The sequence below is a fragment of the Sceloporus occidentalis genome, unplaced genomic scaffold (genome assembly GCF_023333645.1).
Source record: "Sceloporus occidentalis isolate IW3139 unplaced genomic scaffold, rSceOcc1.0.p SCAF_8, whole genome shotgun sequence".
Lineage (NCBI taxonomy): Eukaryota > Metazoa > Chordata > Lepidosauria > Squamata > Phrynosomatidae > Sceloporus > Sceloporus occidentalis.
The window spans coordinates 46,201,009-46,215,305 of record NW_028316988.1 but is presented as its reverse complement, the minus strand read 5'-3'; the positions used below and the strand labels follow the sequence as shown (position 1 = coordinate 46,215,305).

At 41.4% G+C, this 14,297-nt stretch overlaps 1 protein-coding gene across 1 annotated transcript; it reads left to right on the top strand.

Annotated features, from left to right (window-relative positions):
• The first annotated feature begins 211 nt into the window (after positions 1–211).
• Positions 212–12,420, top strand: LOC149308827 (non-histone chromosomal protein HMG-14A). The gene is made up of 6 exons (XM_089536530.1): positions 212–562; positions 5,025–5,054; positions 5,940–5,969; positions 6,864–6,914; positions 9,852–9,995; positions 11,687–12,420. The coding sequence occupies exons 1-6, from the start codon at positions 548–550 to the stop codon at positions 11,732–11,734; spliced, it is 318 nt and encodes a 105-aa protein (XP_089392656.1). The 5' UTR covers positions 212–547; the 3' UTR covers positions 11,735–12,420.
• Positions 12,421–14,297: the final 1,877 nt, after the last annotated feature.

Below are 14,297 nucleotides of genomic sequence, written 5' to 3'. Positions count from 1 at the left end.
GGCTGCGCAAACGGCGTAAAGAGGTGCCCTGGGTGAGCGCGCGCGGTCCCTTCCAGCCTCTTTCTCCCTTAGCCCCGTCCTTTGCCCGGGCCCGACCAATCACCGCTTCCCTTTCTCCACTCCCGTCTCTCTGATTGGACCGAGCGCGCGTCACTCCCATTCCCCGGGACTCCTTTTGGCGCTCCCCATTCATGCAGTTTGGTTGAGTCTTGTGGTGTATTATTATTATTATTATTATTATTATTTTGATTTTTTAAAAAACTGTTTGCAATAAAAAAGAAACGGAGGATTATTATTAATATTATTATTTTTTAACTCTTTCCTTTTGTTTGGAAATCTGCTGCTGCTGCTTTTTGCATTTGAAACTCTCTTGTCCAGTTTTGCAAGCAATTGAGCTATTATTATTATTATTTGCAACCTTTTTTTGCAAATAAATAACTGTGGGCAAAAGGAAGAAAGGTCTTGCAATTATTGGTTTTTTGGAAAGAACATTTTGCACGCTTCTTATCTTTGCATTGCAAAGCAACAACTTCTGGAAGGTGCCACTATGCCCAAAAGAAAGGTAAGCCCACAAATTGCATGCATGCATATGTGTTTAGGGCAGCAGGGGAAGCAATGGAAGGGGAAACCCTGTTGCAAAAAGATAAAATTCGATTTTAAAAAAGGGTGCAAGAATGTGGAGAGGGAGAGGACAAATGTCTTGCAGTTGCATTGCACACTGTGTTGGGCTTTTTTGCATTGATGGCTTCCTTTAAAATGTCTGTGCATGCCTTCGGAAGCTGGATCCTGGAGGGAAAAGCATGCATTTCCCCCTTTTTTAAGCCTCCCTTGATCTCCATGGAGGCCCCCAGAGGCACCATGGCTGTTTGCAAATCCAGCATGGAAGCCACCGACCAATGCAAAACCTCTGGTTTTGCATTGGTCGGTGGCTTCCATGCTGGATTTGCAAACAGCCATGGTGCCTCTGGGGGCCTCCATGGAGATCAAGGGGAGGAAAAACCACCCAACAAAACATGGGTGCCTCCACCTTTTCCAGTCCCCAGCCTAATAATCTCTTTTCAGCCCTTTGCAAAAGGGAGAGACATTGCAGCCACACTTTTTTTCCTCCTGCGTTTGCCTTTGTTCCTTTGCATTCACCCCCCCCTTCTCCTCCTCCTCCTTCTCCCATTTCTCTCTTTCTGTCCTTCCTCTCCCACTTCCAGATGGTTGTGCAATGGAGAGCTGGAGCCATTGGGGGCAGAGTTTGTCAACCTGCCCTTTTGCAGAGAGAGGAATAAGAAAGGGGGGGAAAAGATTTTGCAAGGGGTTTTCTAATTCCCAACCCTCCTGCTGCATAGTATAGCCCCAAAAGGAGGAGGAGGAGGAGAGGTTGTTTGAACCTTCTTCTCTCTGTCTCTCTCTTTTCTAAAGATTATTATTATTGGTCTAGGAATGCAAGATCTGGAGGCTCTTCTTTGCAAGGAAATGCCTCCCAAATAATAGCATTTGGACAGGAGAAGGGCTTTAAAAAGATTCTTCTTGGCCTAGGAATGCATGATCTGTATGCTCTTCTTTGCAAGGGAATGACCCCAAAATGATAGGATTTACATAGGAGGAGGGCTTTGAACCTTCTTCTTCTTCTCTCTGTTTTTGTTTTTAAATATTCCTGGTCTAGGAATGCAAGATTTGGATGCACTTCTTTGCAAGGAAATGACCCCCCTCCCAAAAAAAAAAAACCCAATAGCATTTGGACAGGAGAAAGGGTTTGAACCTTTTCCTCTATTAAAAAGATCATTCTTGGCCTAGCGATGCAAGGTCTGGATGCTCTTCTTTGCAAAGAAATGCCCCCCCCCCCCAAAAAAAATAGTATTGGACAGGAGGAGGGATTTGGACCCTGAAAAGATTCTCCTCTGCCCAGGAATGCAGGATTGGATGCTTTCTTTGCAAGGGGATCCCCCCAAATAACAGCATTTGGACAATCTGGAGGCAGGATATTAATCTTATTCTTCCCCAGGTCCATTTTTCAAAGATTAGTTTCAGCCTAGAAATGCACATTGGATCCTCATTTTGCAAAGAGATGCTTCCATAATACAGTAATAGCATTTGGACAGGAGGGCTTTGAACCTTTAAAGATTCTCCTCTGCCCAGGAATGCACGATTGGATGCCTTCTTTGCAAGGAGATTACCCCAAAATAATAGCATTTGGACAAGAGGCGAGATATTAATCTTCCTCTCCCCAATATCTAGTATTTAAAAGATTATTTTCGGCCTAGAAATCCACATTGAATGCTTCCTTTGCGAGGAGGTGTCCAAAAATAACAGCATTTGGGCAGGAGCAAAGTTTGGACCCTTAAAAGATTGTCCTCTGCCTAGGAATACAGGATTGGATGCTCTCTTTGCAAAGAGATGTCCAAAAAATAATAGCATTTGGACAGGAGGGCTTTGAAAGTTTCTGCTACCAATCCCCAGGTTTTTAGGATTCTCTTCAGCCCAGAAATGCATCATTTGGATCCTCTCTTTACAGTGAGATTTTCCCCCAAATAATAGAATTTGGACAGGATGCGAGATTTGAACCTTCCTCTTCTCATCCCCCATTATTTTGTGCATTCTGGTTGGTCATATAAAGGTATCACTAAAGATTCTTCTTGGCCTAGAAATGCATGATTGGATGCTCTCTTTGCAATGAGATGCTTCCCCAGATAATAAAATTTGGATGGGGGGGGTTTTGAATCTTTCCCTGCCCATATCCAGTTTTTAAAGATCCCATTCAGCCTAGGAATGTGCAAGTGGATGCTCTCTTTGCAAGATGATGTCCAAAGTTATAACAGAATTGGGACAGCAGATGGGATGTGAATCCTTTTCTCCCCCATATGCAGTTTTATAAGATGCTTTTTGGACTAGGGATTGGATGCTCTCTCTGCAAGATGTCCAAAATAAAATGAAATTGGGACAGGAGGTGGGATTTGAATCTTGTTCTTCCCCATCTCCAGTTTTTTAAGATCCTTCTTGGTTTAGAAATACACGATTGGATGCTCTCTTTGCAAGGAAATGCCCCCCAAATAATAGCATTTGTGCAGGAGGTGGGATTTGAACCTTTCTGTCTTGGCCCAGAAAATCACAATTGGATGCTCTCTTTGCAAGGGGTTGCCTATTAAAACAATAGAATTTGGACAGGAGGCAGGATTTGACTCTTTCTCGCCTCATCCCCAGTTTTTAAAGTGTCTTTCGGGCCTAGAATTGCACGACCGGATGCTCTATTTGCAAGGAGATGCCCAGAAGATGCCTACTTTGGCATCTAATATTTGGGCTTATGTGCTTGCATTTGAGTAGGGGGGAAAGAAATACAAGGGGGAGATGTAACAGGGAGGGTTGTGTGATCCAGATTGCAGAGGCATTGCATTATATTATTCTTTTATTTGTTATGTTTTAATAAAATGCCTCCCTGCCCTTGCTGTGCCTCCGACGCTTGGCCCTTGTGTCGGGTGGAACTTGCCCATGCCCTTGCAAAGGAGCCCACAACGACCTTGTTGCAGGTGATTTGGCGGGAATCTGCTGTATGTGATGATGGTGAAGAAGAGGAAGGGGGAACGTTGGCGTCATGACGTCAAGCCAAAACCCAGGTCGGATTCCCGTGGCATGCTGGGACTTGTAGTCTGGAGGCCTTCTTGGAACAAGAGGAAAGGCCTGACCGGATTTTCGTGGAAGGAACTGCTTCTATGTTTTCTCCATGCTTTCAAAACCAAAATAGAAAACATGCATCACCCAAAGCCTTTATTTCAGTCAACAGTAGGGCAACACAATAAATGCATATCAGAACAGTACAGTAAAAGACATTTGCATTAAAAAGAATGCTTGCTGTCATACGGTTTATAATGCAAAAGTTGTTGCTGTGTGCCTTCAAGTCGTTTCCAACTGACGGCAACAACATATTGCACGGTTTTCTTGGCATGAATCTTTGGAGCGGGTTTACCATTGCCATCCTTGAGGCTGAGACAGTGTGACCCGAGTCGCACACACTCAGCCCCAGAAAACCCCACAATAGCCATAAGTCAGAGAAGACTTGAAGGCACACAACAACAACAAGAAATTTAGCCTTCTCAGTCTGAGAGCTTTGGCACCACAACAAACCACAATTTCCCAGGATTCCATAGCATTCAGCCAAGGCAGTTAAACTGGTGTCAGACTGGATTATTTCTGCAGTACAGATGCAGCATGAGTCTGACTCTATTGATAGCCTTTATTTATCCCTGTTGACCCTTGTGGCAATGGGAACATTTTGGCACCATTAAATAAATTGCACCCAATTAAAACACTTGAGATGTCTCTTTGAAAACAGCTTTAAAGCTGCTAGTTCGTGGTTGGTATTGCCAGCTCTCCAGGGATTCAGCCTGGACTCTCCTGACACTGCTAGAATATCACTAGTATTCCCTTATGACCTTCCATCCAAATACTAACCAAGCCAGGCCTTGCTTATTTTTTGAGATCAGAGAAGAGAGTGTGGTGGGCATTGTTTATGGTGGTACAGCTGAGAAATTGGCAAGTTGTAAAGCCCACCCTGGCACAATGTAATTGGCAAAGTAAGAGGGAAAATCTGTCCCTTAAATCGAGTTACATACAGTCACCTTTCCCACAGGGTTCAAGTATCCCTGGCTTGCAAATATTTTATATATATATATGTGTGTGTGTGTGTGTGTGTGCCATTTTATATAAGGGACACCATTTCACAGTGTCATTGTATTTAATGAGACTTGAGCATCTACGGATTTTGGTATCCATGGGGGTCCTGAAACCATGCTCCAGCAAATACCGAGTGTAGTTTGCTTTGGGGTTAACTTGCCCTTTATACTGAATATAAACCCAAGTTGAAGATGACATTTCGTTCTAACCAGGTTTGATGTTCAGGCTCAAAATAGTGAAAAGCAGTTTCATGTTGGACAGACCCTTCCGTTTTGGCAAATGGGAAGAATCCCAAAGCCAATTTGCCTTTTGTGAAAACGAAACGAAAGCAAGTCTTTGATGTGTTTTGTTCTTCTTTTTTTACCTAGGCTGCAGCTGAAGGCGAGGTAAAGGAGGAGGTAGGTTTGTTTTATATCATTATCATTAGGAAAGTTTCATCATTAGTTTACTGGCGGTGGGTCTTTTATCTGTGCTGTGCCATGGGGTCTTTGCCTAAACACATGGATGATGCAAAGCTGGCACTGGATAGATCCACAAATCATTTGCCCCGCCGGTCATTTTGCAAGGATGGAAGTTGCTGAACAGGTAGGAGAGAGACCTTTGCGAAACCATTGCTGCCTTTTTGCATTCCACAATACATGAACTGTATAGATGATCAAATGATGAACTGGCTTATTCATCAAGCAAAAGCATACAGGAGAAAAAGCCTGATGAAAAAGCCAATGGAACTTGAAAAGCTTGCAACATGTATATTGTGAATTTTGGTTGGTCCAATAAAGGTATCACTGGAGGCTTTTTGTTGTCATTGGATTTGCTGGATGGACAACACGGCTACTCCTGGATGTTTTATAACTCATTGTGCCATATTTAACTATATAAATTCAATGTATAGCTGTAAAGAAAGAGTTCACAAAACTATTAATAACATTATTGCACTCGACATTTATTAACAATTAATGCTATAAATGCTATAAAGATAACTAAACAAACATAATAGGAGGCTACCTGATTGCTAATTGTAGTTACTATATTGAGGGTATTCCTATATTTGTGTTCTTGGCATGCCTTCAATGCTATAATGTAATCTTTCTGCACCATAATACGCTCCTATCTGATGTTTTAATTTGGGAGAAAACTGGGGAAAGAGTAAATAAAATGATCAATAATAAAACATTGAAGCAGGTGGCAACTTTCGTTTTCCATTATTTCATCTGTATGAACGTTGTGTTTAAGGGAACTGTGTTTCACTTTAGTGATGTGTCTTTTTTCTCCCCTTCTTCCAGCCAAAGAGAAGATCAGCAAGACTATCTGCTGTGAGTAACTCTCCTGTTTCTTTTTATTCCACGCAGTGTGTAAGAGCCGGCATGGTTCAGTGGTTTGAGTGTTGGACTATGACTCTGGAGGCCCATTTGAGCATAAAATCCCACTGGGTGATCCTGGGCAAGTCACGCTGTCTCAACCTTCAAGGATGGCAATTGCAAACCCCTTCCAAAGAAACGTCATGAAAACCATATGATAGGGTTGCCATGAATCCAAAATGCCTTGCAAGCACATAACAACATGCTTCCAGTGACTGTCCTGACTAAATATCCTAAAGGCACCAGATCCTGTCTGATCCTGAAAGCTAAACAGAGTCAGCTCTGGTTAGTACTTGGATGGGAGACCGCCAACAAATGCCAGGTGCTGTGGGCTATATTTCAGAGGAAGGGACTGACAAAATCACCTTTGAGTCTTCCTTGCTTAAAAAAGCCTTATGAAATTCATGGGTTCCATGCGTTGACAGACAACATGAAGGCACAACATATGCACATACCTATATACTTCTAGTATATTAATGCTAATGCGGACTTGAGAAACTTCAAATCATTTGATTCTAATAATATCTACAGAACAAAAGGTAATTTTACATTTCAGAGGTGTACTTCAATTAATGAAATAGATATGTTCCTTTGCATTACTTATTTACACAGAAAATTTGGTGCCAAAAGTGGGAATAACATTGAAAGAGTAGGGATAGCTTCCTATTCTATTAAAAAAGAGCAGTTTGGGGTATTTTAGCAATATAAATCTAACAATATGTGTAAGTGAAATGAGACAGCCAGGTCAGCCAGCTGTAGGTTTCTGAGTCTGTTAGAGCAACCCAGAGAACTAAATCATCTGTGTTTCCTTTATGACACTTGTTAAGCATCTGGATGCTTTTTTTGCAGAAACCTGCTCCACCTAAACCAGAGCCAAAGCCCAAAAAGGCAGCACCGAAGGTAAACCGGACTGGAGCCTAATTTACTTACAGATCTATTTTGGTCCATTCTTCCAGTGTTAACCTTGATCCTCTTTCCCTTCTTCCTTCCCATTGTTAAAATTCAGAAGCTAAATTCCCCAGAACCAATGTCTGCCCCTTTCCCCATCCTTTTTGCTTACGGTGTTACATAAAAATGCATGTACAGTGATAGTTCAATAGAAGTAATGAAAAAGAAAGAGAAAATACTGGGTTCCTTGAATGCAACAGTAAACTTCTATGTGTGCTGGCATTTAGGAATTTTCCAGGGCTGGCACACTCCATTTGAATATATGTAATATATTGTAAAATAATGTAGTTTGTATTTGGAAACTGGGCATGCCCTCCTCCAGAACATGGGCAGAACCTCCTTCCCTTTTTACCCCCTTTAATGATCAAGAAGAACATACCTTACATTTATAGGCTGACTTCAGTCTGAGACTCAGCTCTCCTGTTTTACTTACGTTTAGCTCAAAGACCATTTAAAATGGTCTTTGGCACTCTGAAAATGGTGGTCTGTCAGCTGATCAATTGCATAATGCACCCACAGAGACATATATATCTATAATATTGTTTAATGTGTTTAATTTTGCTGAATCCAGATGCAAACAGAAATTGCTGAGCAACTCAACTTGCCTTGCCCAACTGATGGTGTTGCAAAGTTAACACACAGCCCTCTCCCACTGATTTCTGGAAACTAGCTTTTCTTCTTACTTGGTTTTGTTATACCTGCTAAACATGCTGGTGAAATTTTTCCTGCTCAGATGTCTTGCCAGAAGAGGTTAAAGGGACAAAGGCCTTCTCATCTTAAACCTGTCATTAGTCCAACTTTTCCTTGTTTCTGACTTTGCTACGTTGAGCAGCCCAGTCTGTTTGCATCCACCTGATGCATTCACCAGAAACGATGGAAGTAACACACATGACTTTGGCTGCATCTGCATTGTGAAAATTAATCCAGTTAGATACCACTTTAACTGCCATGGCTTAATGGTATCAAATTCTGGGAGTTGTGAGACATTTAATCTTCTCTGCCAGAGAGCTCTGGTGCCATAACAGGCTACAAATCCCAGAATTCCATAGCATTGAGCCATCGCAATTAAAACTGGTGTCAAATTGGATTATTTCTGCAGTGTGGATGCAGCTTCTATGTTCTTTGCATGTACCTTTAGGCATATTGCCAGAGTGGGCTGTTGGTTGAAAGTGTAATAGCGTTCCTGAATTGGTAGCATGTTATTTCATCAAAGTTATTTTATTCCATGTGTCCATTTTGACAAAACAGTAACAATGGTTAAATAAGTATTAAATATATGTTGGCTTTCATTTCCAATTGGTATAGTGCCAGATCGTCACTATCTGGAAAGTTGGAGGAATGGAAATTAGTCAAAGGTCAGGGAAATTGTGATTAAGATACAATTGTGGAGTGATTTTTTTTTAGATACCACTGCAAAGGACAGTTTGCATTTGTGGCAGTAAAGAAGTGACAGAACACAGGTGAATGAGTGGTGCCCCTATATCACATGATATCTTTACAGTGGGCCCTTCCCATTTGGGTGTTTTGGTGTCACCCACCCTGCAAATGGCAAAAAATGTGGTTGAGCCTTATATTATTCACTGTCAGTGACATGCGCATGGGCATGTCACCATGTATATGTGCATGCACCACCACTGAATAATATGGGGCCTGGTGATCCGCTTGTAGTTAAATCTGCAGAGCTCCAGCGCATTAATACGAAGGGTCCACTGTGTTTGATTTTGAATTTGAATCCTATTAGGGTTGTTAATAAAATTATCCGGTATGTTCCTATACTGTATTATGATGAAGCTGACTGGCTTCCTGCAATTGAATAATTTGGCAGCGCCAACCAACTGGAATTAGTTGATCTAATTATTTTGACAGAAGTCAGCAAACCTCTGCTAGTTAGACTTGGTTGCCTGCCAGTTTTACTTATATAGTGCGCCCGCGTCATACGCAGGCGCGCTTTACATGGCTTTCAGCATACGCTGAAAGCCACACGGGGAGAGGGAGCGGGCACGTCTCATAGGGACTAATGGGGCGCATATCCATGGCACATGCGTGCCGCCGCACCACTGCGTGCATGAGCCCCATTAATTTAAATGGAGCTCTAGCATAGGTGGAATTTGCTTTCCCCGGGGGAGTCCGGATCCCCCGCGTAAAGCAAGGGCGCACTGTAGTCAGCTGTAAAATACCTCCCTGCCACTATACTACTGTTACTCGCAACAAGAAAAATGAGATTGGTTTAGAAATCAGACTTTATACTGAGAATTAGGATATTAGAAGAAATGCTGTTTTAAAATGTTATATATATATATATATATATATATATATATATATATTTAAATAGGGGTGTTCTTTTATTTTTAAACATATACTTTAAAGAGCATAGAGACCTTTCTTCACCTCTAGGAAAGAAAATTACAGCTTCAACAGAAGAATAAGAATGTTTAGACATTGTTTAGACTCTAGAGACTACATGGAAGTTTCCATTATGGTGCAATGTTTAGTGCAGTTTCTAAATGGCTATGTTTCTTCAGTTAATAATAAATCTTCAAATAAGCACATATTGAAGCTCCGATCTTGGTAAAAACTAGTATTTCAGTACCAAAATCTTGGTTTGAGGATGAGAAAAACACGCTCTATTTAATGGAAATCAAAAACCAGCAAGAGAAATAGAAAATAAAATGTCGAGGGCATATCTGCAGCCGCCCTTAGATGGCTACTTTAAAGTGGGGTTGCTGTTGTCCCAGCCAGTTTTCTTCTTCATCTTTTATTTAGACTTAATGTTTAGGATTTGTAATGTTTAGGATTTATCTGAAGCTGAGATCTTTGGTCAGCGAAAAGGATTAACTAGACAATGCAAATTGTTTCTGCCTGTTTTTTTGACGTGAATCCTCTTAACAGAAAGAAAAAGGAGCAAATGATAAGAAAGAGGACAAAAAGGTAGCGGCAAAAGGGAAGAAGGGAGCCAAAGGAAAAGATGAAACTAAGCAAGAAGATGCTAAAGAAGAAAACCACTCTGAGAACGGAGATACCAAAACTAATGAGGTAGTATATCCCATGTAGTTCCGATCCCTTCTAGTATAGTCATCTTGGGACTATGGACAACACATTTGGTTTTCAGTGTATTGTTTGTGATTGTTCCTGTGATTATGTACTTAAGAATCGTTTTTCTCCTTGATGGGAAGTTACGGGGAAAAGCAAAAGCTCTTTATAATCAGAACTGTCTTTCTGTGTTTTTCAAATGTGCAAATGCAAGTGGGGCCTGCAAGACATTGTTTTGGTATGACCATCCTTTCTGGCCCCCAAGAACTGTCTCTGCAATGTTCTACAGAAGTGGTTCCCAATCTTTGGTCCTCCAGTTGTTTTGGGCTTCAGCTCCTGGGATTTCTGTATCTTGGCCAATGTGGTTGGGCCTTCTGGGAGTTGAAGTCCAAAACACCTGGAGGACCAAACTTTGAGAATCACTGTAAATCTATAGCCTTAGAGGTCAGCTAGCTCTTGACATGAGGCACAATGTAGGTGTATAGCGGGAGCATATAATTACGGAGATAGGAAATTACCTATGGCCTCCCTTTTGCCCCCTTCTTACTAAATGTCACAAAAACATTCTGTATCTTGAGTCTTATCATAGCCTTGATTTACTAGTCTGCCACAAATCCAGTTCATTTAGGGGTTCAACAGACTGCCTCTAAGGGGTGGCTCCATGCTGCCCTTGCCTCACTGGATTGTGGCCACAGCAACTGCATGCCACGGCCCCGATCTGGCCTTTTGGTGGCGCAAAAAGAAGCTGCAAAAAACAGTTGCTTTTCGTGCCATGGCAAGGGTGTCCTAACCTCTGCGGCTGTGGCTTTTTGTCACTCCTATGGTGCAGCACACATAAACGCTGCGCCAATGGAGGGCCGTGGCAAGCCCCCGCCATGCTGTTGGGTGCACGACATGGGGACAGCTGGTGTGCATATGCCACTCTGGCGTATAACGTCATCTGTACATGCTCTCTGTTCCCCACCTGCAGTCTTTTAGGCTTGGCTTTCATCAACCTTGTGTAAACTCACAGGCTCCTGCTAAGCAGTCTGCCATATAGATATAATTTTCTTTAAATGTACAAGTTTTTCCCATCCCTGTGTACTTAGGAAGCTCCCCTCCCTCCAGCCAGGTGTAGCTTGGATAGGGAGGATGAGGCATTTCTCCTCCCAAATAAAATTTTCCTTCAGATGCTAACTTTATGATATTAGAAGAGTGAGATATGAAAATCATTTACAGCTATTTGTTGTGTTCCCATTCCCTTGAGAAAGAGAAAGTCTTTTTGCAAATGCTCAGCTGAAATCCTAAGTTACTGCAATGCTAGAAATTTGGTGACTGGATTACGAAGTTTTTAATGGGAGAGCAGTGCTCCCCTTTCCCAGGCACCTTCTTTTTGTGTGATCCTGTTGTACTTCTAAATCAGTAGGCACCAAAACAGTTTTGAATACACTATTAGCAACCATGAACCTTGGCAGATAATGAATGGAATTGTTTATTATATAACAGAATTACACTGGGGAGGGAAAACAGGATTGTGTGGGGCAGAGGAGAACTGAGCTCAGGTACATCCAGAAAGTTCTGCTATCTAATTTCTTGTACTTGATGTTTGGATATGTTTGCTTTTAAGGAAGAAGTAGAAGCTGTTTTTCCCCCTTGTAAAATGGGCTATTTTTCTAGTATAACAATATACTTACTATTTTCTCATATGCTGACAGGCACCAGCTGCTGACGTAACCGATGACAAGGAAGCCAAGTCCGAGTAACCAGCTTAGCTCTCTACGTTTCCATCATTTGGTACCCGTACCGCCATACTGTATTGTTAAGAGAGGAATATTTTTATCAACTATTTTATAAATGCAGGTTTTTTTAGCATGAATTTAATTATGGAACATCTTCATCTCGGCTACTTGGGACTTAAACCGACAAAAACCAACAAAAAAAATCATTGTTTTAAAAAAATAATAATAATAATTTTGTGATTGTCATAGTTTGTATGGTACCTGGAAAGAATCAGTGGTGGTAGCTATTGACTTCTGTCAGTATATAATCCCTTTGTGTGTAAGTCATACAGGCTTCAGATTGTAATTTCACCCTTGTTATGTGTTGTACGTTTTCTTAACGTGGGGAGGTCTCAAAACAACAGGAAGAACAAAAACACACAACATAATTGCGTCAGACATTCCGGTGGTTCTGTGGGTTGCTTTTATAAAGAAGGCGAGATATTTTCTTGAGAAAAAAAAATCCTTAGAAGCTGGAAATCTTGTTGTATCCCAAATGTAGTTTTATTTTGTCACATTTTGGAGAATAATAATAATAAAAGTGTAATCATGTTTTTAAATGAAATACAAAAAAAACCTTAAAAAAAAGAGAGAAAGGCAGGTTGACTGAATATAACCCACTGTTAGGAATTTTGCTGGATTTATCTTAATAAAAAAAAGACTCCTCGAAAGATGCCTTGCAGTCTGCTTGCTTATGTTGTAGCTACGTATTTCTAAAATGATCATACTTTGGGCACGTCATGAGAAGGCATCACTCATTAGAAAAGACGGAAAGATAACGGCAATAGAAAGAGAGGAGAACTGCATGCCAGGTGGATAGACTCAACCAAAGAGATCACAGGTCTTAAGTTACATGAACTAAGCAGAACAGTGGAGAACAAGGAAGTTTGGAGATGTCGCATCCAAAGTGTTGCCATGAGTTGGGGTTGACTCAAGGGCAGTTAACAATAAAACAATACATTTCTGCAACTACAGTCCTTCCTCCTAATTCGTGGGGGATCCGTTCCGGAACCACCACCATGAATTTGGAAATCGGTGGCTATTCAAGCCCCGTAGGCTTGAATGGCTGCTCTCTCTCTTGTGTGTGCCATTAACTTTAACGGAGGTTACCCCTCCGCAGATAATCAAAACCACGGATCTCAAGTCCATGAAAACAGAGGGGTGACTGTACTGTACTTGTTTCTTTGAAGACAAAAAGAGAGAAATGCACCTAGCAGGTCAGGTATGACACTAAAAACTTGTTTTCAGGAAGAGGTAAACCATACAATGAGATCTCCTGTGCTTCTGTTGTTTCCAAGTAGCTTAGCTGTCAAATTCTGCCATCATGGTCACACACTCTTCGAATGCCACTTGTGCAAGGTCTTCTAAAGAGTGTGTGGCCTTTTCTTAGGCAAATGCTGTTAAGCTTGGGGGGAAGTTAAAAAGGAGGTAGGCTTAACCAGCATTGTGTATTGATTTGAGTGTTGGAGCACAGTTAAAGACAAGGATTTGAATCCCTGCTGGACCATGGAAACCCATTGGGTGACCTTGGCCAAGTCACTCAGCCTTGGAGAGCAAAAAGAAACTCCTTCTGAACAAATTGTGCCAAGAAAACCCTGTGATAGCTAACCCTTAGGGATGTTACGAGTTGGAAACAACCTGAAGACACACAACAATATCACATTACATTGTCCACATGAGATGCATAGGCTTCAGATAATGCAAACAATGGTACAGAGAACTCACTGAAATAATGCAGGCCCTCATTCGATGGGGTTAGGGCACAAGACCCCTGTGAAAGTGGGGAAACCACAAACAACACTTTTTAGGAATTTCTACGTCCTGTAACACAACTCTGGTCAACATCTGGAAGCTGACCTACAAATGCCTAGAGAAATGTTTTCTCAAGGAATTCTAGGTCTTCCAGCATGACTTATGGTCAACCTCTGGTAGAGTCACATTGGGAGGAATCTAGACACAACGTATTTATCAAATCTGCAAAAGTCCAAGTTGCAAATGTGGAGAGCTGACTAATAAATTACTGGAGCACTATCTGTAATCTAAAAATAAATGCAAGAAACAGCTTTGGCAGAACACATACATTAAATAATACTACCAGGAATTTTCAGTTATGATAAAGCAGCAAGATTTCTCAGTAATATTGTTCACATTGCAATATATAGACGCATGGACACCAGAACAGACTGCACATCACTGTATGGCTTGTTGATACAATGCTCATTGTAATGTGAGCCTTAGGTTGTGAAACTGGATTCTTGCTGCTGCAGGAATTTCTGGATTGCAAGGCACAAGTATGTACCTACGGTCGTTCTTTCCTCCTCTCTCCCCATCCATTATTCCTTGTGTGATATGTCTCAGATTTAGACAGCCTCAGGGTAAGGACTGCCATACAAAGTGGCTTTGTCAGTTGTTCCAGAAACCTTTTCGATTAAAGGGTTAGGCTCAAATGTTTTTAATTAATTATATGACCTGTTAGGTTAAAAAAACAAACCCCAAAACCTGCAGAAAAAGTGCACTAACATTATAAATACAATACCTATCAGTTCTT